Source organism: Herpailurus yagouaroundi, unplaced genomic scaffold (assembly GCF_014898765.1).
Source record: "Herpailurus yagouaroundi ecotype Mexico unplaced genomic scaffold, PumYag 182, whole genome shotgun sequence".
NCBI classification, from domain to species: Eukaryota; Metazoa; Chordata; class Mammalia; order Carnivora; family Felidae; genus Herpailurus; species Herpailurus yagouaroundi.
Window position 1 is genome coordinate 60,057,290 of NW_024412413.1, and position 24,017 is coordinate 60,081,306.

The 24,017-nt window shown below is 44.9% G+C and overlaps 2 protein-coding genes across 5 annotated transcripts; both read right to left on the reverse strand.

Annotated features, from left to right (window-relative positions):
- Positions 1–321: 321 nt before the first annotated feature.
- Positions 322–16,495, reverse strand: RAB5B (RAB5B, member RAS oncogene family). 2 transcript variants are annotated; one of them, XM_040491777.1, is made up of 6 exons: positions 16,389–16,495; positions 5,708–5,970; positions 4,485–4,636; positions 3,971–4,093; positions 3,328–3,421; positions 322–2,991 (listed from the first exon to the last, which is right to left on the reverse strand). In XM_040491777.1, the coding sequence occupies exons 2-6, from the start codon at positions 5,868–5,870 to the stop codon at positions 2,876–2,878; spliced, it is 648 nt and encodes a 215-aa protein (XP_040347711.1). In that variant the 5' UTR covers positions 5,871–5,970; positions 16,389–16,495; the 3' UTR covers positions 322–2,875. The 2 variants fall into 2 exon arrangements, with proteins under 2 accessions (XP_040347711.1, XP_040347712.1); XM_040491778.1 differs by lacking the exon at positions 16,389–16,495 and adding an exon at positions 6,830–6,949.
- Positions 16,496–17,952: 1,457 nt separating this feature from the next.
- Positions 17,953–23,526, reverse strand: CDK2 (cyclin dependent kinase 2). 3 transcript variants are annotated; one of them, XM_040491779.1, is made up of 8 exons: positions 23,191–23,526; positions 22,406–22,483; positions 22,181–22,301; positions 21,347–21,517; positions 20,766–20,867; positions 19,952–20,095; positions 19,445–19,648; positions 17,953–19,164 (listed from the first exon to the last, which is right to left on the reverse strand). In XM_040491779.1, exons 1-8 carry the CDS (start codon positions 23,304–23,306, stop codon positions 19,060–19,062), a joined length of 1,041 nt encoding a protein of 346 aa, XP_040347713.1. In that variant the 5' UTR covers positions 23,307–23,526; the 3' UTR covers positions 17,953–19,059. The 3 variants fall into 3 exon arrangements, with proteins under 3 accessions (XP_040347713.1, XP_040347714.1, XP_040347715.1); XM_040491780.1 differs by lacking the exon at positions 19,952–20,095 and having other exon boundaries at positions 23,191–23,525; XM_040491781.1 differs by lacking the exons at positions 19,952–20,095; positions 20,766–20,867 and having other exon boundaries at positions 23,191–23,525.
- Positions 23,527–24,017: the final 491 nt, after the last annotated feature.

The window sequence follows — 24,017 nt, forward strand, 5'->3', positions numbered from 1 at the left end:
ATGTATTAAGAGGTCTATAAAAATAAGTTATGTCAGATTTGATGAGCTCTCTAGTGGCTTGGGAATAGGAGTGATTAAACAGCAATAAAGCAAATATTTTCCAAATTGGGCTATCTCACTATTCAAGAAAGATTAAAGGGAACTTATAAGGAAGTACGATGACGTAGGAGAGGGTATATTTCTGATTCACGAAAACATTGAATGCCCTTTCTTCCAAATTTCTAGTATCAAATAGCAAAAAAAAAAAAAAAAAAAGAAAAAAGAAAGAAAAAAGAAAAAAGAAGAAAAAGAAGCAACACTCCAATACACTTTTCTTTTTTGTTTTTTCCTTTTTTACTTACATTAAATACATCGGTAAATCAGCAGTCGCATTCTGTTACCACGATTGTTATGTTGGGAGAGGAAGAAAAGGGAAAAAAGGCAAATGCTTTCTTAGAAGAAAAAAAAGGACACCCCCCCACCCCCGCCTAAAAAAAAAACCAACTGATCAGAAGGGAAGAAAAAAAATGAAGAGCTGGGAAATAAAAACTAAGATCCCCAAGCCCAAGAAAGCTCAAAGGAAAGCAGAAGAACTGGTAGGAAGTAGAAGGACTGGTAGGAAGTAGAAGGAAAGCAGCAGATAGGCCTAAAAGCTAAGGCCAATCCTGTTCCTAAGGGGGCTGGGGAGGGGAGAAAAAGCCTGGAGAAATGGTTTCCCAGCCCCAAGGCAATGAACCACTTCACTCCCATTCCAGGGGGAAAGATGCACAGAGAAAAAAACAAACAAAAAAAAACCCTTCATTTCTAAGGAATTTAAGAGAGCGATCCTAGTTCTTCCACTTATAAGGATGCACTGGGTGCTTTGGGGGGCTAGTGGGTGCTGGGAAAGGAAGAGAAAAATATATGTGTTTCAGGGCCACGGGAACTAAGGCTGCCCCTGGAAAAGGAAGGGAATTGAGGCCTAAGTGGAAGAACCTAAGCTGGGTCCTTCGGAATCTCAGCTTCAAGGATTTCTCAGCTGCTCTGGGACAGAGGGCAGTCTGCAAATCAAAGGGTAGAAAGGTTCCAATCCTAGGTCACTGTGACCTTTCCTATCTTACTTCCCCCAATTTTCCCAAAATTCTGGGCTGGAACAAGGAGTTTAGAGCTCTCTCTTGCCTTGATGGCTTCACAAAGATATGCTAAAACACCGGATGAGAGAGGCCAAGAAGAGTGGCTAGAGATTTAGAAGGGACCAACATCCTCTGGTGACATGAGACAGCTGTGATGGACCTTCAGTGGCAGTTGTTCCCTGTCCACAGGAACAGGTGTTATGATTTGAGGGGCCCACAAGTAGGCCTGTGGTATTAACTTCTAGTGGTACATGGATTAAACCACTGGCTGGGGGTGAGTATGAGGGTAAGAATCGGGGGACTAAATGGAAGATACTAACAAAGGAGAAAAGAAACAGGGCCTGATTGATGGGAGGTGGAGGACAGAACAGACTGTACAATGGGAATAAAGATCATACCTATTTACAGGGAAGTAGAAAAGACACAGTAATGGTTGGATCAAATTGAATGTGAACCCTAGGAAAGGATAGAAAACTCCTCCCTCCTGCCTGACACCCCTCTTCACTCCCATACAATGGCCTAGGCTATCCCGAGACCACTCTCCAGTTGCTCAGTTAATTCCCCAGGAAAGGCAAACCTATACTTGAGAGCTAGGTTGGCAAGAATATAGGTTAAGAGTCAGAGCTGGAGGAAGCAAGCAATGGAGACTGGACTTGAGTAGCTGCCACTGGTCCTGTTCTCTACAGCCCCTCCCCAAACCTCATATATATACTACCTTGGGTTCCATTTAATTAAAAAGGTGAGAGGGCAGGTAAATCAATCAAAACCCCCATAAAACAAGTATCCCAACTGAACTACCACCAATTAAAGTGCAAACTGCAGGGGAATATAGTGGCTGGGGCTGAGGCCATCTAAAGGCCAGAGAAAAAAATGCATATGTATAAATCAGAGGATGGGATTCAGAAACTGGTCCCTCCTCTAATTAGATCACAGCAGAGCCAAAGATGCAGGCAACCAGTGAAGATTCTTTGGAGGACTCTGAGGTCCAGAGTCTCCCCCACTATGGGGGAGAAGCTACCTAAGAGGCTGGGTGAGGGGGAAATCAGGCCTTGGAACAGTTCCAGAGCCACAGGTGACACTGCATCTCCACCTCCTCTACCTCTGCCCAGTTAGCTAACAACACAACTCCCACCTGGTACCCGAGAGCTTGCCTTCCCGTTCTCATCTCTACCTAGAAACACCCTCCACAAGGCCAACTCATGGAGACTGCAGTGTTTTCAAATACGAGAAACTCCAACCAAATAAAAACAAAAAGGAAAGGTTTCCTTACTCCCTCCCGCTCTGAGCCTTACTCTCCCCCAGGGCCCTTTAATGTGACTGAACTGGAAACCTCCTTCCTCAGTTCCTGGGTTCACCACCTTCTCCATCCTGGGGAGAGGAGGAAAAGGGGATCAAGAACAGGGATTGACCAAAAGCAGAAGGGGAAGGGGCAGGAGACAAAAAAATGTTTTCTGGAAAAATGAGGAGGAGGAGGAAGAGGAAAGATAAGTAGGTCACTGTCTTGCACCTATAATACAAAGTGAAGAAAGTTTGTTTTGGAAGGTAAGTCCTGGGAGATCTGACCCCCAAGCCCCAGAGTAGGGGTAGGAGGCCAGTGGCAACAGCTGCCTGGTGTTGGTTGCTGAAGCGTTAAAAAGTGCCATGACGGAGCTGTCAGGAGGCAGCCCTTCGGAGCCAGGGCTCAGTGTGCTGTTACCGTAGGGGCTGTGTGCTGAGGGGTGGGGATGGAGGTTATTTCTTAGCTCTCGTGCTAGCTCCATACTTGTTTGCTGCTAGCCACCCCCTCAGTTGCTACAACACTGGCTCTTGTTCTGCTGGGACTGCTCATGGAGATCCACACCCCGGCTTCGGCCTGCTGCACCCCCCAGATTCTGGGGTTCACTCTTTGGCAGCTTCTTAGCTAGAGATAAAAAGAGAAGGGAAAAAAGTATGGTAGATTTTACTCATCTCTCCAAAAAGACTATTGGGTGGGGGAGTGATATGGGGAAAGGGGAAATGTGAGAGATTAAAAGAATGTTTTGAAGAGGGGAAGGTTCACTTTTGTAAACTACATTAAAGATGTGGGGGGATGGGGGCTAAAGCTGTAGCCAAAGGATGGAAGTCATAATGGAAAGTTATTTCCATACCTAGTTTTCACAGCAGGAGACACTCCCCTCTGTCTTTACAACTTGGGCTAGTGATCTTGCCAAGAGGCAAGGCAAAAAGACAGGAAGACCCCAGGCTGTTCTGACCTTACCTATTGCCAGGAAGAGGTCGTTCACGTTCATAGCTGTCTTGGCTGAAGTCTCCATAAACAATAAGCTGTTGTCATCTGCATACGCCTGGGCCTCCTGCAAGGGGTGGGTATACTGGTACTCAGAATGTAAGACAGGAACAAGTACTGTCTTTCCACTTCCATGTAGCACCAGAACTAGGTAGTATCCTAGGTTTAATTGCCCTCTGAGCCAGCTGGCTCTGGACTCATATTTTGGTGACGACTTCCTCAAGGATAACTCATGGTCTAGACCATTTAATCCAACAAGCAGATATCAGGAATCTTGATAATGAGGGAGAAGGTAAATTGGTTGGGGGCTTTTAGGTTGTGACACTTGAATAGTCCTTTACCTCAAATTCACCTGCTCCCTCTTTCCTGTTTTCACATTGATACCCCTATAGCTGGTACTCCCCTACGCCTCTGCTCTGAAGTTTTTTTCTGACTCCTCTAAAATCTCCTGGCTGTCATTAGGGTCACAGTATTGTTGTATTTAGCCTGGTGTGGAACTGGGGAATGGAGATGATAAATGTCCTCAGATGAGGTTTTCAGAGAGGGCAGGTTTGGGGACTGAAGTGCCCAAGTACAGAGGGAGGGTGTTACAGAGGGATTCTATGGGCCAACTTACTTCATACTCCACCATGCGCTTATTGGCCAGGTCAGCTTTGTTCCCCGCCAGGGCAATAACGATGCTAGGACTGGCCTGTCGCTGTAGTTCCTTTACCCATGTCTTCGCCCGGGCGAAGGTTTCCTAGGAAAACATGAGGAAGAGAAGGTAGGCTAGAATGACTGCCAATCTAGGCCCATCACCTTCTTTTTTTTTAACTTAAGATTTTATTAAGTAATTTCTACACCCAACGTGGGGCTTGAACCCACAAGCCCAAGATCAAGAGTCACATGTTCCACCGACTGAGCCAGCCAGGTGCCCCAGGCCCATCACCTTCAAAACCCTGTCTCAAAACTCACCTCTTCTAGGCAACCTTCCCTCACTGAAACCACTTGTGTCATTACCTCTGTCTTACCAGCACTTGGGAGTAGAATTTATACTCTTATTTTATTTTGCCATTTCAAGAACTTGTTTTTTCTTCCCCACCTAATTTAATTCCTATTAATAAAAGCAAGAAACTTCACAGCCCACTTACCTGATTAGTAATGTCATAAACCACAATGGCAGCTTGGGCACCTCTGTAGTACATGGGGGCCAAGCTATGGTATCGCTCCTGCCCAGCTGTGTCCCAAATCTCAAACTTGACTGTTGTGTCATCTAGACAAACAGACTGGGTGAGGAAGGCCGCTGTGGATGAGAGAATGGAGGGGAAGAAGTTGTAAGTAGGAGGATCAATGGGAAAATCCCAGCCCCCTTCATAATATCTCCATTCTCAGTCTAAGACCAGTTACCAACCAGGTCATTCAGCTAAGGAAAAGGTTTAGAGTTCCTCTCCTTATGTATAGGTCTTAGAACCAGGATTAAGACTGCCCTTGGCTAAGTCCTTCCTGCCAGAAGTTCCTCTAAGTAGTGGGGGCACATAAGCTATGAATGTTAGAGAGAGGAGCTGACACTTATCTCTCTTCTAACCAAAATAGAGGAATAAGGGATAGTGACAAAATAAGTTTCAAAGGTCACATCAATAATTAATTAGAAGATTTTAAAGACTGATGACAGATCCCACTATTAGCAATAAATTTGGCTGTTACTTTTTTATATAATCTTCTGCTGGTCCAAGAACACTGCATTTCCAAGGTTACTAGTAAAAGTAGGGAAGGTGTAACATGGGAGTTCTCATAAAAGATCTTTTACTGAATTACCGCCCTAGGGAGTAGTAGAAGGGAGAAGGTAGCAAAGGTGGGAAAGGCAGATGTCTTTTATCTTTTATATTTAGTTCCAGCCTCTTCTACAGAGCTTTTCCAAACATACATGTCTACACCTCCACCAAATTCACCCTACTTCCCATACTGATCAGTACATCTAGGGCAGGGCCCAAGCATGACAGGATAAAAATGTTCCCCAGGTGATTCTGATGTACACTTTTGATTATGAATCACTGCTTTAAGCCAACCCTGCTCAAGATGACACTCAACTAAACTTCAATTGGATTAAGAGGAAGTGAGAGGAAGAAGACAAACAGATTGAAAAAAAAATTAGTGATTTTCTTGGTGTGCAAAGGTCAACCTTTCTAATTTTCTTCTAGGAAGCAAGAAGACAAACATATCTATTTTTTGGCATTATGACAATTTTTTTTTCTTCTGTTTTATAAAGGATTTCTGTTCCAGAGAGCTAAAAACCAGCTCCACAATTAGGTCTCTAGATCTCCCTTCAAAAAAGCCTCACTACACACTGAACCTCCTCTTTCCCTGAGGTACTCACCTCCAATGGTGCTCTCCTGGTACTCATGAAACTGCCCTTTGACAAAACGTAATACCAGACTAGACTTCCCCACTGCAGATTCACCCAGCAGGACCAATTTGAACTGGCATATTTTGCTGGCCTGGGGCTGCCCATTGGGCCTGGCTGTGCTTCTGCTAGTCATGGCTAGATTATCCGAATGGGAAAGGGTGGAGGGAGGGGGGATGCCACAAAGCGGCAAAGGGGGAAGGGGGAAGGGGAGGGGACTTCAGGCTTCAACAGTCCTGCAAGAAAAAAAAAAGTGGGTAAAATTAAACACCGGGCCATTGCTGCTGCAATCAGTTTTAGAGAAAAGATAAATCTCCTAATTTCTTTGCTCCTATGAGGACTTAATAATTAAAATCAACCCCATTAACCCCATCAACCCCACGGAGAGGGTCCCAGGTAGCTGACACTCAGTGGTAAGAATGCGGAACAATAAAATAAAAATTGCATCGGAAGTGGAGTCTGCCCTACTACATAATCTCCAACTGCTAAGGGAGCTGAAATGGAGAGACTGAAAATGGTATGAAATAAGTTTATTTCCCATTACTTTTCCACCAGATCTTCAAATAGCAAATTGATCAATTTTTAGTTGGCCCGAAGAACACCCATATCTACCCACAAGTACCGTAGACCCCCAGTATCTCCTTGGTATCCCTGGTGCTGTCCTTCCCCTCACCCCCATCTTTTTTCTAGCTTTCAAAATGAGAGATGCACTCTAGGGGTGTGGGATGAGTCACCCCTCCCTAGGAGCAGAGGGGTAGCTTCTGGGTCCATATCCTTCATACACAACCAGTCTTCTTGATGTTTCTGAAACTCTAACCAGGGTCCATTTGCCAGAAAAATCTGTCCTTTATCATTTCTGGTCAAAGGTGAGTAGAGAAATAGACCATAGACAACTAACAAACCGCATTCAGCATCAACTCTTTCTTTTTGCTTCTGCCACCTCTCTGAGTCTGAGAATCTACCATGTCTAAGAATCAGTAGGCTTAACCTCTCAACTTGCAGCTGTCTTCCTGGTGCCTAGGGATTAGATTACTCTCCACACTAAATGGGCCTAACAGCTGTAGCCCTCCAAATTTGAAGCAGAGAAAGGTGTACCTTTTGACACAAGCAGGAGTCCAGAGGATGATGCAGGGATAAGTTTTCAAGTGATAAACATTTGATGAAAAGAAACTGAACCACCTTTTTTTTTTTTTAACCTCCCAAGGAGCTTGGAAAGCTGGTGGTTAAGAGGAGACAGAGACAGAAGTGGAGACTTCTGAGAGTCTAATCATCCAAGCCTGAATATATTTCATCATTCTGATTCTGAGGGGAAAGGAACTATAAGATTCAAAGGTGTTAGCATGATTAGAATATGCAAAACTTCTGTCCAAAACCTAAGCATTACTTTGGTTGTACTTTGTTCAAATTAATCTTTCTGTTCTCCAAGGCTGATTCTAATAACTCCATAAACATACTTTATGGCACGTGGGGAAACATTATTTTGTCACTATAGCAAGATGCTTTGGAGTCAAATCAGTGTTAACAATCTGTAATTCTAGTAAAGATAGAATAAAGATAGTAAAGAGAAAAATTATACAGGAGGCAGTGCAGAGGAACAAAGACTATGAAGTCTAATTCACTGGGTTTATTTTACAGTTTTGCTTACTACCTGTGAAGCTTTGGGCAGATTACTAAATCCATCTGTGCATTTCTTTCATCTGTAAAATGGGATAATAGTTTATGAGCTGCATAAAGCTGTTGTGAGGACTGAGATAACACAAATAAGTATTGACAGGGGCATCTGGGTGGCTCAGTTGGTTAAACTTCTGACTCTTTGATTTCAGCTCAGGTCATCATCTCATGGTCGTGAGATTGAGCCCTTCCTTGGGCTCCATGCTCAGTGTGGATCCTGCTTGGGATTCTTTCTCCCTCTTTCTCTGCCCCTCCCCAGCATGTGCATGTTCTCTCTCTCAAAATGAATAAACTTAAAAAATAAATATGCGGCAAAAAGTGCTTCATGAATATTAAACCACTAATCATTTTTTTTGAGTGTGCATGTGTGAGCTGGGGAGGGAGAGAGGAGAAAGAATCTCAAGCAGGCTTCACACCCAGTGTGGAGCAAAAGCTTGACATTCTATCTCTGGACCCCGAGATAATGACCTGAGCTGAAATCAAGAGTTGGATGCTTAACCGACTGAGCCATCCAGGCACTCCTCATTATTAACGACATGAAGAAATTTCTCTGAGCCTTTCCTTCCACCTTTATAAAATGGAAAAAACACCTAACTCACAGAGTAGCAATAAAGGTTAAGGAAAAGACATATTTAGCATAGTGCTAAAAAATAAGTATTGTTGGGGAGTCTGGGCAGCTCTGTCGGTTAAGCATCCAACTCCTGGTTTTGGCTTAGGTCGTGATCTCAGTCATGAAATCGCCCCCCCCCCCCCCGCTTTCTGCCCCTCTTCTGTTCGTACTCTCTCTCTCAAAATAAATAAACTTGAGGAAAAAAAGGTAAGTATTATTTAGTGGCCCTGATTTACAGAAAAGATCAATGAGAACTCCAAAAAGTCCCAAAGTAGACTAGATTAAGACAGAGGAATGTAAGAAATTACTCTGATTCTACTGGGTATTTTATATTCCCCAGGCCAGTGAGTCCTACGAATCCAGATACACACAGGCTATTTTGTGGTGTTTTCAGTGGTTCATGAGGAAATGGTAAAAATAAAGACGATATAGCAAGTTTTTCATAAAGCTAAATTTATTCAATTTAAAAGAATATTCTCTGTAACAAGACTTCTAACTTCTTACTTTCTTAGTATCAATTTCCTCTCAAAGGTAAATATGTATTATATAGAAAAACCTCTAACACCTATTGTTAAAAAGTTGTAGTACAAAACACATGGTTGGATCCTACATATGTAAAACAAAATTCTGCATATAAAACATTTTGGAAGAATACATACAAATTTGTTAACAATTTTGTTACCTCTCTCTGAGGAGAGTAGGATTGAGGAGGGTGTTATGTGAAGGACTTAAGAGTTTTTCATTCTACCAAATTCTTTTTTTTTTTTTAAGAGGAAATATATATTTTTTAATTATATTTTTAGGAAGCATTTTTTTAAAAGCTTTCTAAATAACTGTTTTAATGCTTTAAAAATATAATGGTGTTGATTGGCAATAGTAAGACTTCTAAATACCAGTATGTGGGAAAACAAAAACCCTCAAATTTAAATTAATTGGTCCACAAAATCCTAAATTCTGGGATCCAGTACTGCAAGAATCGGTATTAATTAGGTTCTTAGCCACTAGTCACAATGCTTTAGCTCTTTTTCAAACTGGGGGTTGTAAACCAATAATGACCTTGAAATCACTTGTGGATCATGATCAGTATATTAAAAAAAAAGCGGGGGGGGGGGGGGGGAGTGCCGGGGTGGTTCAGTTGGTTGAGCATCTGACTCTTGATTTTGCCTCAGGTCGTGACTTCGTGGTTCAAGAGGTTAAGCCCCATCCATGTCAGACTCTGTGCTAACAGTGTGGAGGCTGCTTGGGATTCTCTTTCTCCTCTCTCTCTCAAAATAAATAAATAAATGTTAAAAAAAAATTTTTTTAAAAGAAAAAAATAACAAGTATGTTGCAAACAAGAATCATTTTGTGAAAATGTTTCACTTTATGTACACACATTGAATTATGATGTAAAATGTTTTGTTTTATTAGGAGTCATGATTAAATTTTTTTTTTCAACGTTTATTTATTTGTGGGACAGAGAGAGACAGAGCATGAACGGGGGAGGGGCAGAGAGAGAGGGAGACACAGAATCGGAAACAGGCTCCAGGCTCTGAGCCATCAGCCCAGAGCCTGACGTGGGGCTCGAACTCACGGACCGCGAGATCGTGACCTGGCTGAAGTCGGACGCTTAACCGACTGCGCCACCCAGGCGCCCCAGGAGTCATGATTAAAAAAAAAAGTTTAAAAAACTGCTCTGGAGAGGCCTGACAAGTTAGGAGGGGTTAATAAGGATGGGAGGAAGTCTAGTCTCTCGCCAGCCTATAGGTTATGGTTACTGTTATAAAACTTCTAGATGAAATTAAGATGAGGGCTGACTATAGCTCTCCAGGGGTCAGAGGATTCTTCAACCCTGCTACTGAAGTTATGACACAATTATGAAAATGGGGAGTCAAATTAGACAGGGGCAGTCCCGTGTAATGCTGGTAACGGCTTTGGAATCAAGCAAGGTTGGGTTTTATACTCTGCTTTGCCAGTTAAAATCTACTGTGATCTTACGCTACTCCCTTTGCCTTTCTGAGCCCTGGCTTCCTTATCTATAAGGATCTTTGGGGAAGGAGGGGGTTGGAAAAAGTAGTAAAGAGTGAAATTTGAATTCACTTCCAAAGTTCTGGGTACATTTAAGAAATTCCTGGGGTGCCTGGGTGGTTTAGTCAGTTAAGCATCCAATTTCGGCTCAGGTCATGATCTCATGGTTCATGGGTTCAAGCCCTGTGTCAAGGCTCTGTGCTGACAGCTCAGAGCCTGGAGCCTGCTTCAGATTCTGTCTCCCTCTCTCTCTGACCCTCCCCTGCTTGCGCTCTGTCTCTCTCTCTCTCTCTCTCTCTCTCAAGAATAAACATTAATAATAATAATAATAATAATAATAATAATAAACATTAAAAAAAAGAAATTTCTTTCCCTTAGAGTTTCTCAGAATCTGTGAGGAATGATTTTTAAAAACATATTTATGTGGCACTTCATATACACTGTTTCATAAGAAAAGATAGGCCATCATAACTCTACACTTTAGAACAGAAAACAGATGACACAATAGGAAAAAACAGATGATAAGCTGATCAAGTTTCCTTTAGGTGACATACATATGCTATATTCTTTAAGACACAACAGGAAAAGTTACTAGATTCTTTGACTTATTTGCTCACCTTTTCTTTCTTTCCTTTTCCTTCCTTCCTTCCTTCCTTTCTTTCTTAAAGTAAGCTCTACATCCAAGATGGGTTGAACTCACAATCCCAAGATCAAGAGTTGCATGCTCTACCCGCTGAGCCAGCCAGGTGCCCCAATTATTTGCTTACATTTTCAACTATTTCAAAGCATGTGATCTAAGGGGCAGAACACTAAGCCTCAATGTTACTACTTTACAAGGAGAAAACATGGGAGTTAGAATTGACTGAATTTTCATAGGCACATGGCTCTAGGCCTGGGAAAATAGTAGTAGGGAGTAGGGGAAATGTGGAGATAGGAAACAGTCACAAGCACATTCAGGTTGCAAAACCCTTGTTACCCCCACAGACAAATCAGCAAACTTTCTTGCTACTAAGCAACCTTGGATTGTCACAGATTAGAAACTAGTGGGTTAGAAAAAACTACCTCCTACCCGATGTGTCACCTCAATAATATGTCTTACCTTCCCTGTTCACAGTAATTGATGGGCTGCCCATCACTGTGCCTTGATCTTCAACCCCAACATGTATATAAGGCTATTATGTTTTTTTATGCAATAGCTAGACTCTCAAAAGATCAGGGGTACAGATGTGAAATAATATACATAAGATTCAAATGATTCCTAGTGGTGACTTTTTTTTTCCTAAGAGTTGACAGTAGGCAAATGATCTGTTCAAAGACAAAACATAAACCACTGCCACCCAGCCAAGTGGTGTGATGATTACCTTCAAACCTGAGGCAAAAAAAAGGGAGGACAAGGAAGTTATTCTTCCCTTCAACCCTTTCAGACTGGGAGAGAAAAAATCAGATTTAACTTCCCTTAGAAGTGCAGCTCCACAAAAATGGTTTATCAAATGACCATTAACTAGGGAGGACTGAGGTTTGACCATGGCATCAGCCCACTGGGGAGGGGAAGGTGGAGGATGAAGGGGTCAGTTCATTAGTTTGGGTAGCTCCCCTAAACGCTCAGGAAAAGTATGCATAGGAAAGGTTTCTCAGTTTGCTGGTTCCAGCAGAGCAAGACTCTATTCTTCAGCCCCCCTTCCACTTGGTATCTTTGAGTGTCTGAGCCAAACACATTATGAAGCCTCTAGAAGACTATCACCTATTAACAGAGACTAACTTCCAGATACATTGCCACTGGAGTCTAGCCCACACTCAAATGTCAGTCCCATAAGGTCAGTTTGCCAGATAAGAGGCAGTCTAGAGGTCTAGTCCAGTCTCTGTATTTTACAGGTAAGGTAACTGAGGCACATAATATTAATCAACTTGCCAGGTGTTACCATACAGACAGCTATCACAAATAATATTAACTTGCCAGGTGTTATCATACAGACAGCTAAATCTCCTTTTGGTAAGTACTCCAAGTCATGTACTCTTGCTAGTAGTATACCACTATACCTCTTAAGGAAGCAGGAGATGCTAACTCTGAATTGAACCCTGAAGAGGGCACCAGGACTGGATGAAGAGCTTAGATTGGATAGTTTCTGCCTCTATTCAGTTTAGATAAGTACTTCCTTTGGGACTAAAACCAGGTAGACAGACCCAGGACTTCCCTGAGAACTAGAATCCAATTCTATATTCTTCTAACAGAATAATTCACTCATTACCATGCCTCTCTAGAAGGTGTTGACCAACCCTGCCAGGAAGGCTGAAATGGAAATAATTTAATGGAATAAATGATAGGGAAAGAGTGGTAACTTTTACAAGGGTCTGTGTGCTGGGGACTAATGTAAGAGATTTAATGATTAGGGAAGATAGGACAAAAGCCAGTGAATACCTTCAACTCTCAACTTCTTTTAGACCCCAAATTACTAAAATCTTGAACTGAGAGTTCTACTACTTGGCTCTTTCATTGTGTTGACCAATGTTAATTAATGAGTCACTGTCTTAAATGAGAGAGTCCTTCCACTTTCCCCCACTCTCCCTTCCATTTCCCTAAGAGGTAAAAAGCATACTTATCTCTTATCAGTATGGTAGTACAAACTCTATTGACCTAGGAAAGATTTGGAATGTCCTTCCCCACTTTGTGAGACCAGTAAACTCGTAATTTATCTTTTAAGGTCAAGCTTAAATGTCACCTTCTCTGTGAGACACCTTCTCACCCAGCAGAATTCATCAGTTTCCTCTGGGGTCCCCTAGAATTACGACGGTATTTCTATCACAGCATTTATTACATTATACGAGTTCATTGTGTGTGTTTGTTCTGCTGAACTATCAACCTCTCAAAAAGTGTTACTATTTTTTTTTATGTCATCTTGACTTTCCAGCACAATGCCTGGTCCCTAGTAGGTGTTCATTAAATGCTCTCTAAATTAATTAAGGCTAAAGCAGTCCTGCTTTCCTCCTTCATCTATTCTTCCCCTTTCTGTGCCACCTGGATAGCTTCTTACTCAGTTCCATTTGGGAATGTTTTTAATAGTCCTCAGAATACCAATTCTCTCCCTGGCCTCTTTGTGATCTCCCTTGGATGGAGGGCCCCCTTGAGACCCAGCCCACAAAGTACTGTTGCAACTCACATGGGCTAACTGCTTTTCCTGTCACCCGTTACTATGCTCAGATGGCCTAATCACACCCAATATGTGGCCCTCCCACCTTAACACTGAAGCAACTGTGGCTTAAAACAAGTTCCCTGAGTTTTCAGTTAATGTTAAGTGTTAAAAAAAACTTTGGGTCATTATCTCTATTAATTCCTGAACTTGAGAAACACAAGTTAAAAAAACAAAAAACAAAAAAACCCACCATCACACCACCACAGAGTTAGAGGACATTCTGAAAAGGTATCCACTGCCCCTAAACCAAAGCTACAGCCTGGCTCAGAAATCTGCATACACTTTGCCCACCTGGTTGGCTCCTTACTAAGCTCAGTTACTGTTCAATGACTAATTCTTTCCTAAAACACTCTTGGGAAGTGGGAGTGTACTGTGTAGGGTTTTAAGGTATCCTTCCTCCTTGAGGGCTGTTGCATTTCCTTATTTTGAGTTTACTGTCTTACACTTTGGTTACTTTCCAATCTGAAATGCTTTAGGATTAGGGAGCAGCCTACACACTTGCTTCTCCTAACTTATATATCCTCAGAAGTCAAATTCGTATCAATGCATACAAACAAGCAAACTACAGAAAAGCAATCCTTGCTCCTGGGCAAGGTGAGAGTTAGAAGATAGGAGGTATGACTTGAAGGACAATGGGAAAGCCCTCTTCTCCAAATACATTTTTATAATTCTGGATCTGTGTCAGATTGTTTCTTGAAGGTAGACTTGGATTAAAAAGAAGGTGGAAAAGACAAAAAAAAAAAAAAAAGTCTAGAAGAAAGGGACACGATACCACCAGAATGTAGAAAATGGCAAAGCCTGTAGAGGATTAAAACACACACATAGACACATATCCACACAATTTTCTCTAGGACTGGCTTTGCAGAAGGAAGAAAAACTCCTGGGGGACATAATTGAAGTTTCTGAGGGCACTGTACAAAGGCTGAGCACATTAGAGGGCTTCTAGAGCCAGTAAGAACAAATTCAAATAATAAGGTGGTAGTATGAAATGTCCTAGCTGTACTGAGGTTTAGAGGAAAACCAATTTCAAATCCAGAGAAACTTGAGAGCTTCTCACATCACTACAGAAAGACAGATACAGGGGCCCCTTAGGAGAGCCACTGTCTTCTTTTGGGTTAATGAAAAGATATTCAATGAATGTCTGAACACGCAGAGGCCATGAACCAGAAGACGGAGGTCTCAAATTCCTCACTTTAGCAAAGATGCCAATAATTCTCCCAAACAAAAAGATTTACCTCAATGCTTCTTTCCTGCCCATAAAAAAAGTATTGGCCATCTATTTGGGCATTTCCTAGGATAACTAATGCACAACTGGGAGATGCTGGGGATGGGAGGGGGGGGAGGTGCAGTGCTCTGTGTTTTAAGAAGGTGAGGAGGAATAACCCAAAGTATGCTCTCTGCTTGTATGAATTTGATAGAAGACAAAATGATCTGTGAAAGGAGCACAATAAATAAGAGAGTATCATTCCAGAAGAGAAAACTGGAAAGAATGAGAGACCAGAGTTTAGTGGGAACATGAAAACAGAATTGCCTTTGGTGGCACATCCCCCAAAGTAAGATTAGTCTGATCTGTTGTCTCTTATCTCTGACCTTTCTGGATAAAATGAGCGAAGTATGTATGTGAAGATTTACACTTTTTACACTTCTGTACAGCCTGAGTATTTAAAAATATGTACATATTACTTGTGTAATTAAGAAGAAATATAATCATAAAATACATTTGTATAAGAGGGTAAAAGGAGGAAGTATAAGGGAAAATCCAATAAACTCCAACTATAGGGGACTAAGGAGATCAGAAGACCATTAAAAATATATGGGGGGGTGGGGGGTGGAGAATGTGATTCCTGTGCCTTAGTAATCCATCTTTTTCTCTACTCACCCGTTCCTCATATGCCTCACTGTTTGACCCAACTTTTACCTGGGCTCCTGAAGAAGTAGACAAAGAATAGGGGTGATGCCAACCTTCTGGAATGGAATTTCTCACTCTTCCTCAAATCCCTTCCTCAGTGATATCACCTCATATTTCCAGGCTTGTTCCACCTAACCATTACCTGCCTGGGAAATACCCAAGTTGAAGTCCCATAAAAGTTTCACCAACTATGGTCAGAAGATTTGTGACTGGGGATCTCTTAAGCCCCTTTCCAGGGCGGATAATACAATCGCTGATCCCCTGCTTCTAGGTCAGAGATACTGTAACCACCATAGATCAGATTATTAAGTGAGAACAAACACCCCCCAAATCCAACTTCTTATTTCTTAGACAGCATTGCACCCTAACGCAGCTGAGGTTGGTAAGAAGAAACACAGACTGCACCTTAAACCAGTTGAAGCCAAGGAAAAGTGTAGGGAACAGTTGGAACAGCCAACAGTCACAATTTTATTTATTTTTTTTAACTTTTGTCATCATTCGCTACCCCGGGAGTACCAAAAAACTTCGAGTCACCACAACTCACCACCAAGAGGAACAAAAGAGTGGGTCCTTTCAAGACCCAGATCCTCCAGTCCACCCATGAGCATTCCCAGAAGCTCCCATAACTGATACCAGGCCCTGCTTCCACTTCTCCAACTAACTAGTCTTCTAGATTAGAAAAGCTTTCCTCCTTTGCCTCAGTTCTCCCTCAATGAACCCAAATCCCTCTCAGCTCAACTCAGAGCACCCTAGTTATTTTCATAATAGACACTTTCCCTGAAGAGAATGCCCCTTACCCAACTAAGATGCCTTCTCAGGCCCTTCCAACTAGACAGCTCGAAAGCCTCAGCCCCGGTTATCCTCGCGGCCCGGGCGTCTGGTTTGACCCCTCCGCACCTCCCGGCAAATGGGCTTACCTCACCCGTGGCCCCGTCCCTTTCCCCCAGCTCCTCCCTCCTCAGAGCTGCTCAATGAGGCCTTCCCCTGCCCTCACACAGCCCCGGGCCTCCCGCGCCGGCCCTCGGCCCCCGCAGGCCGCCAACACAACCCGGCCGCCTCCCGGCCTCACCAACTTCGGGCTCCCAGCCCGCCCGGCCCCCTCCTCAGCGCCCCCATTAGGCCTGCCGGGGCCCGGCCCCCTGCTCCCCTCTCCAGTGGGCCGCCCTGACCCCTCGCTGAGGTCCAGACCCGCCTCTGCTCTCAGGCCAGTCCGCTCTCCTCTCCTGGGCGCCTCCGCCCCTGCCCTTGTGGTCTCCATCAGCCCGGTACCTGGGGCTCCGTCTCCCCCGTCGGGCCCAAGCCTGTGTCGAACAGACAAACAGCTGCAGCTCAACCAAACCTCCTGCCCCTCCTCCTCCTCCTCCTCCTCCTCCTCCTCGCCTTGGGGTGGGGGCCCCAGCCAATAGCACGATTACCCGCCTACCACCAAGGGTGGGCGATGTGTGCACTAATCCGCCAATCCTCTGGAGAAAGGCGGGCCTCTTCCGGTGCCGTCACCAACGGGTACCAGCGAGGGACTGGACAGGCGGGGCTCCGGACCAATATAGAGAGGGAAACCTCGAAGATGGACGAGGTGTGGAGCCAGTAAAGAGCTAGCTTTCTGAGACAGGGGGCGGTTCATTGCTGACAGGCGTACATATCAACCAATAACATCTCGACGCCCTCATGACCCCGCCTTCTGACTCATAAACATCTAATCAGGTGAGTGATGGAGGCGGGTCCAAGTGAAGACTTAACCAGTACTGGGAAAATTCGGAACTTGAATGGCAGGCAAGGCGGGTTGAAAGTAGCCTTAGGAAGGCCGCTACTGACCTTCGCCCCTCCCCCCCGAATTTGGCGGGGGCTGACTCTAGCTCCCCGCCCTTTATGACAAATTGGCGGCGTAAAGAGAAATATCTCACCTAAGGACCCGGAGTCCGGGAATTAAAGTATAGCTCACGTCGGTGCGTCCTCCTTTTTGTGGGGCCCCAGAGACAGGAATTTTGCGGGTGGCTCGCGCCGGCGGTCTGAGATGTTTTTTGGTGGGGTTGAGACAGTGGCAACTCCCAGGAAGTGGTAGCTTGGGGGGACGTTAGCCCCCTTAATGATTTTTCATACAGACAATTTATATATTCTGAACTATATGTAAATGTGATTAAAGTATCTTTAGAAAACTGTGATACGCAACAAAAAGGAAAAACGACGAGGGGCGCCTGGGTGGTGCAGTCGGTTAAGCGTCCGACTTCAGCCAGGTCACGATCTCGCGGTCCGTGAGTTCGAGCCCCACGTCAGGCTCTGGGCTGATGGCTCAGAGCCTGGAGCCTGTTTCCGATTCTGTGTCTCCCTCTCTCTCTGCCCCTCCCCCGTTCATGCTCTGTCTCTCTCTGTCCCAAAAATAAATAAACGTTGAAAAAAAATAAAAAAAAAAAAAAAAAAAAAAGGAAAAACGACGAGCTTCCTGGGAAATGCAGTGTCAAGGCGAATTCCCACGGAGCCCACTTCCAACCACATTGCTGCTCCTAAGTCCCTCCTAAACCTCTGAAATCCAGGAACTGCCGCCCTGTATGTACATGTGTGTGGTAGGGGATGATTCAGGTTCGTGGGGAAAATGAAGTAGGCTTCCATTAACCCGGCCGTAAAATGGGGCAGTAATTCCCATTTTGTCCACCCTGGGCACTATCCCAATTGCATAATAGAAGCTAAACTGGGGTGATGGGGTGAGGTGGATAGCCCTGCACAGAGATTAGGAAGAGGGGAGCTCTGAAACCAACTATCACATATACACATTCATATTCTCTCTCACACATCATTCTTTGTGTAAATAAATACACCTAAGTAAAGGAGGAAAGAGATGAACTATAAAACTAGGAACTTTTGTTTTTAATGAATCACAAACTAAATTACAAATAATGTTAATAGCATGAACACTCGAAGACAAGAGGTGGGAGAAGGGAGACAAACATCAAAAAAAGAAAAAAAATACTTTCTTTAAAACATTTGCATTACAAAACCCCAAGGTGCACATGGCAACAAATCCACCCATTCCCACTTAAAAAACACTATAACCTGAAATATAAATATAATTGTTCATCCTTCTTTTAAAGAAAAAAATTTTCCCAATGCCCTCACTCAGTCACAGCCCTAAAAAAGCGTCAGCATTTTCAAAATGATGTCTAAACTCTAACTTCCACTCCTATGGGGGTAGCCTTCAGAGGAAGATGGGACCTGGCATGTGAAGAACCAAGAGTCTTAAAAGGAAGAGAAAAATTCAGACAACTTTTACTTGCCCCATAAGGCCACGGTGAAGTACAATCCCTGTCCTAGAGCCTCCCAGATACCTCTTGCCCATAGTTGGGACAGATAGAGGGACTAGGGGCAATTGTTTCTACTGCAGTCTCATCAAGACTGCAGAGACTGGGAGTCTTGAGTCTCCCAGACTGTTAGGTGAGATGAAACACTAAAATTAGGGTATAAACTGGTTGGATCTATTTTTTAACCTAATTCTTTAAAACAGGCCCCTCCCTCTGTTTTGTTTTGCTTGGTTTTCTAAAGTCCCAACTTAGGTTCTCTGCTATCAGTTGACCTTATAAACGCAGTGGCCGAGGCGAGGCTTGGGGTGTCTGTCATCCCGAACACAGGAAATAATAATTTTCAGGGCTTTCAGAGATTGGGATGGCAAGCCCTATGTGGAGGGCAGTCTTTTCTTTTCTTTTTAAATACCAGCCCTCCTCAGCAATGACTAAGAAGAGGGGGAGAGGGTGGTGGAGGGACTTAAGTGCATCTAATACTGAAGCTTCCTTTCATTTTCACCTATTTCTCTTCTCCACCCCTTATATCCTCAGAGTTGGCTGGCTAAGAGGGGGAGGTGTTAAGACAGCCAGACAAGATCAGAGGGTAAATAGCCCAGGGCCAAGGCAGATCAGGCCCCCACTGGAGGACAGGGTGAGACTGGGGTAGGACATCAGAGTCGAAGGTGGGGCACTGGCTTGGTCACATCCTGGAAGAAAGGGTGAGCCAGAGCTGCCTTTGCCGAAATCCGCTTGTTGGGGTCGTAGTGCAGCATTTGCTGGAGGGAAAGATGTATGCTGACTTCAGTGATGTGACATTGGACTAAATGGGCAGCAGGTGTTCCGAGAAATCAGGAAAGCAGAATTCCTTTTACCCAAGCAGGGTTCCCAATTCCCTCCTCCCTACATCTGAATGGGTGTGCCAACAGGGAGAGAGAAGCAGGGACTAAGGAAATGCCAAGACCCAGAGTCCAGGGTCTCATCCTTCCTACATCCTGGAAAAAAACCTGCCCTGGGGGAGTAAATGAGAGGAAATGGGTGCCCACCCCCAACTCTCACCGACAGCAAGCTCCGTCCATCTTCATCCAAGGGAGGAACAACTTTGCTAAAATCTTGCCGGGCCCACTTGGGGAAACTCGGCTTATAATCAGGCATAGAAGTAACTCCTGGCCAAACCACTTCATCTGGGGTCCCCAGAGTCCGGAAGATCCGGAAGAGTTGGTCGATTTCGGAATCTCCAGGAAATAGGGCTCGGCGGGTCACCTGAAAATGGGTAAAGAAAAAAGGCCAAGACCCGCACTGATGTCAGTCAAAGCTGCTCCCTGTGCACCGGAGGTTCCCACAGGCAGTGGAAGGTCAGGAGGGCCCCATGACTCCCTCCCCAGGGCCTTTCATGGGGTCAGTCACACAGAGCCTGAGACAATGAAGTCCCTTCATCTGTCTCCTCGCCCCCTCCTTCCTTCCCCCAACCATGCCTTTGCAGATCCCCAAGGCTGGGTAGGGCTGGGAGGGGGTGAATGTCTGGGGTGCCACTGACATGTAGCAAAGGGATCCCAAGCCACTCACGGGGTGTGGGGTAGACACTGCGGTCATCCCCCCTCCTTGTGATGCAGCCACTTCTAGATAGGAGCACAGCGGGCAGAGACTGTGTCTTCCATTTCTTCTGTGTTCCCCACAGCACCTAGCATGGTGCTGGGTACACACTAGGTGCTTAACAAATATTTTTTGATGAATTGAGAGAGGAATATGGGCAATTGTAAGGTAATGTATTGGGGGATAAATGCACATTTTATATATAGGTTAATGGTCTCCAAGCCCCCAGTTACAACCCAGATAAAGGACCATAAAACAAATTGCTGATTTGATTTGAAAACTCAGCCCACTCCACTGTTATATTAAAGAAAATGAGAGCTCCCAGAAAAGTCTGGGCCTCAGGGATCTTTCAAACTGAAAAGCCAGAGGTCGGGGAGGACATGATTTAAGCCCGCAGTTTAAATAAAAGTATGAGTAAGGTGAACATAGTTGACTTCATCATAATCCTGGAACCCTACAAGAAGGTCTACAGGCCAAATGAAGGAGGCAGTAAATTGGTACTCATTCTCCCAAGTATATGCAGACTAAAAACAGCTGCAGAAATAATTTCGCTCAATTCGGGTATAAGAGATGTGTATTGGATGCTAAGGCTGTTTGAGGATACACTAACATTGTGGTTGACATCAGGGACAACAGTCCTATCCTTTCCCCCTACCCACCTTGGTGCTACCCTAGAGAAGGAACCCTGTGATAATATAGAATGGCCATGAGTCTAGGCCAAGAAACAGTTCTGTTGTTCTTGAATGTGGGGGAGTGAGCTGGGTGGAACTCGGGCTTGCCTCCGTACCATCTCAGCAAAGATGCAGCCCAGGCTCCAGATATCTACAGCTGTGGAGTAGTACTTGCAGCCCAGAAGGATTTCAGGTGCTCGGTACCACAGGGTCACCACCTGGGGACAAGAGCAGGAAGGGGAAGGGCGGTGCGTGGGGCATGGTGATTCCCATATCTCAGCTTTTCAGTGTTACTCTGCTAACTCTCAGCCTGTTAACAAGCAGCCTCTCTCCCTCCATCTTTCCCATCTTTCTGACTTTCCCTAAGTATAGATGACTACATACAACTTCTTAGACCAGAGTTAGTCTCTGGGGACCATATTTTCTGAACCCAGAATTTACAACCTTCCTGGAAAACTTGAGAAAAGTGCTCATAATTTTAATAGTGTGCCATCCAGCTCTCCTGGCTTGGCATCTATCAAAGCCCAGTTAGCCCCACAACTGGAACTTGGTGCATACTCTAAAACCTCTTGGAGTGCCAGAGATACTTTCCGTGTAGTGAGAGAGAAACTGCTGGCCAGAGATGTTTAAAATTTTGTGAATGTTCTTGTTAACACCTCCCAGGAAGTTCAGAGAAGAAATGCAGAGAGGGTCTCACCTCATGGGTATAAGTACGAACAGGTACTCCAAAGGCTCTGGCTAGTCCAAAGTCTGCTAGCTTGATGGCCCCCTCTGCGTTGATAAGCAGATTCTGAGGTTTGAGGTCTCGGTGCAGAACCCGATGAGAATGGCAGAAGGCTAGGCCCTGGAGCAGCTGGAACAGATAGCTCTGACAAAGGAGAGAGAGAAAACTTTCTCTACCACAGTGAGCTACTAGATCTGCTCTGTGCCTGCAAAGCTCTACCAAAGCCTTTTACTATATTAGATTATAATTACATGTTTGTAAACTATATCTCCCATTGGACTATCAGTCTAGTGAAGATAAGGACCAGGTCTTCTTCTTCAGTTTTGCATCCCTTTTCCATATCCTGTACCTAATACATTGAAGGTGTTCAATAAATGTGCATTGAATAAACGTTTGTTGAGAGATTGAAAATAACTCGGGGAGTAAAGAACCCAGCCCTAAAACAGACAACAGAAACTCACTGGCTATTTCTCCTACCAAACAGGTGGAAGGGCTTCTTGGAGGAACCTACCAAGTGCCCTCAAGTCCCATTTATCTGAGTTTCATCTGACCTTCCACCTGAGCTATGAAGTTGACTCACTAGAGTTTCAACTTCTTTGATTCTCCTACCCAGCCCTAGGGTTAATAAACATAATGAGCAGTGGGAGAGCCACAAAAGAAAGGGGTGTGTGTGTTGTGTCTGTGTGTGCAGGGGGATGAGGGCTGGGAAGGAAGCCAAGATCACAAATCATCACTCAGTCTGCACAGCGTGCCTTCAGTCCCCCCAAAACATGCCCATGCTGGGGAGGAGTTAATGAGAAGGATTACCTTGATGAGGGGAAGAGGAATGCCAGTCAAAGCAGAGGCATCCATGAATTTCTTCAGATCCTGGTGCAGAAACTCAAAAACTAGGTAGAGTTTGTTTTCTGTGTGGATGACATCCAGCAGCCTAGGGAAGGGAGGTCCAGGAATGGAGGTGAGGAAGAATAATACCCAGGCTACACAGACAAGAACACCTCCTTTACTGTCAGAACACCTCCCAGATATACTTACTTGACAATGTTAGGGTGGTTAAGCTCCTTAAGCAGAGAAATCTCTCGTATAGCAGTACTGGGTACACCCTCTGTCTCACTTGGAGAGGTGGAGAAAGCAGAGATAGGAATGTGGTTACAAACACTCCTTTTCCCCCAGCTCAGTCATTCTTTTCTTCCCAATGAGACACCACCCCAGCATCCCCTAGGGAAGTGAGAGAAGAGAAAGGGTGCTGTAGGAGTTAATTCGCCTTTGGACAGGGGATATATTAAGGTCATTATTCTTCTTTTCCCAGCGGTAGGTGGGTACCTCCTGGTGGAGGTAAAGAAGAGAGAAGGAAACAGGGAAAAAAATAGGAGTAGCAGCACCCAGCCTCCCTAGAAGGGCCAGTGAGGTTCAACTGCCATTCTTTTGAAAGAGGTAGAGAATTCTAAGATGAGGGTGGGGTTGGGGCAGTCAGGAGGACTCTTCATTCAGAAAGGTGCTCTTCACTGGTTCCCACAAAACCCAACTCCACGGGGAGTCCTGGATCCCATCTCAGAGGCCTCCTTCCTCTTTCTGAGTCTTTCTGATTGCACATTTGGGGGCATCCCTCGACTTTGGGGAGGAAGTTTCCCATATAGTCTAAGTGCCCTACACTCTCCACCGGGAAACCCATCGCTGTCCTCCAACCCACCTCTCCACTTAAAAAGAAGTCCCTCCCTGCCACCTTCCGGTCCTTGGACTGCTACCCGCCTGTTGGGGTGGGGGCAGGGGGCACTCAAGGAGCTCCCGAGTTAGGAGTCCCGGGTACAGAGGCCACTCACGTGTCCAGGCGGATTTTTTTAAGCGCCACCACTTCTCCCGTCACCTTGTTTTTGGCTTTGTACACAACTCCGTACGTGCCCTCTCCGATCTTTTCCACTTTTTGGAAGTTCTCCATGAAGCGCTAGCGAGTCGGGTCAGCCCGGCCCTGGAGCGGGGGCCTGGGAAACCTGCAAAAGGCGGGCCCCGACTCTCGGGGGGTGGAGGAGGGGAAAACCGGGCCCAGCTCCGCGGCCCCAGGTCGGGATGGAACGCAGTGTATTTCTCGCTCTTGTCAATTTGTCCAACTTGAAACAATGTTGCCGCCTCCCCTCCAGTTCCCTACCGCCACCAGAGGCCCCGCCCCTCCTTCCCGCGTTTCCCTAGCTCCGCCCCCGGCCCTTCCTATTGGTTAACGTCAGAGCGGCGGGGGGCGAGCCCAGCGCGCCTAGCTGCAGCAAATGACCCCACCTCACGCAAGTTTATTAACGAGGATACTTAAGTTTCTGCCTCTGTGGGGAAGCAAAATGTCTTTTTCCAAGTACCTGATTTGGACTCGCGTTTCCTACCTGTGTCCTGAATCTGTAGGGATTTCCTGATCTCTAATTCGCCGTTTCACCACCTGTAGGGAAAATGTGTCTCTCCCTAAGATTAAATTCCACCTGGCCCAGGGAGCCTCCTTTGAAAAGCAGGAAATTGGGAGTCTCATTGTACGGGTTTTCTGGGCCCCGGAGATGCAGTTGCCTCCGCCCTCTGTCTATTCTATACTCTCTCTTTTGGGATGCAGAGTCTTTGTTTTTTTTGAAAGATTTCCTGATTTGATTAAAAAAAAACAAAAACAGATTGATTC

Bases quoted from the DNA above. Each gene is read 5' to 3' on its own strand.
- RAB5B (XM_040491777.1), bottom strand. From the start codon at position 5,870: ATGACTAGCAGAAGCACAGCCAGGCCCAATGGGCAGCCCCAGGCCAGC. The intron at 4,094-4,484 runs GTAAGTGGGCTG...ATGTTTTCCTAG, and splicing joins TTTATGACATTACTAATCAG to GAAACCTTCGCCCGGGCGAA. The intron at 2,992-3,327 runs GTAAGGTCAGAA...TTTTATCTCTAG, and splicing joins CGACCTCTTCCTGGCAATAG to CTAAGAAGCTGCCAAAGAGT.
- CDK2 (XM_040491779.1), bottom strand. From the start codon at position 23,306: ATGGAGAACTTCCAAAAAGTGGAAAAGATCGGAGAGGGCACGTACGGA. The intron at 21,518-22,180 runs GTAATCCTTCTC...CTCCTTTGTCAG, and splicing joins TTCCTCTTCCCCTCATCAAG to AGCTATCTGTTCCAGCTGCT. The intron at 20,868-21,346 runs GTGAGACCCTCT...TCTTGTCCCCAG, and splicing joins TTCGTACTTATACCCATGAG to GTGGTGACCCTGTGGTACCG.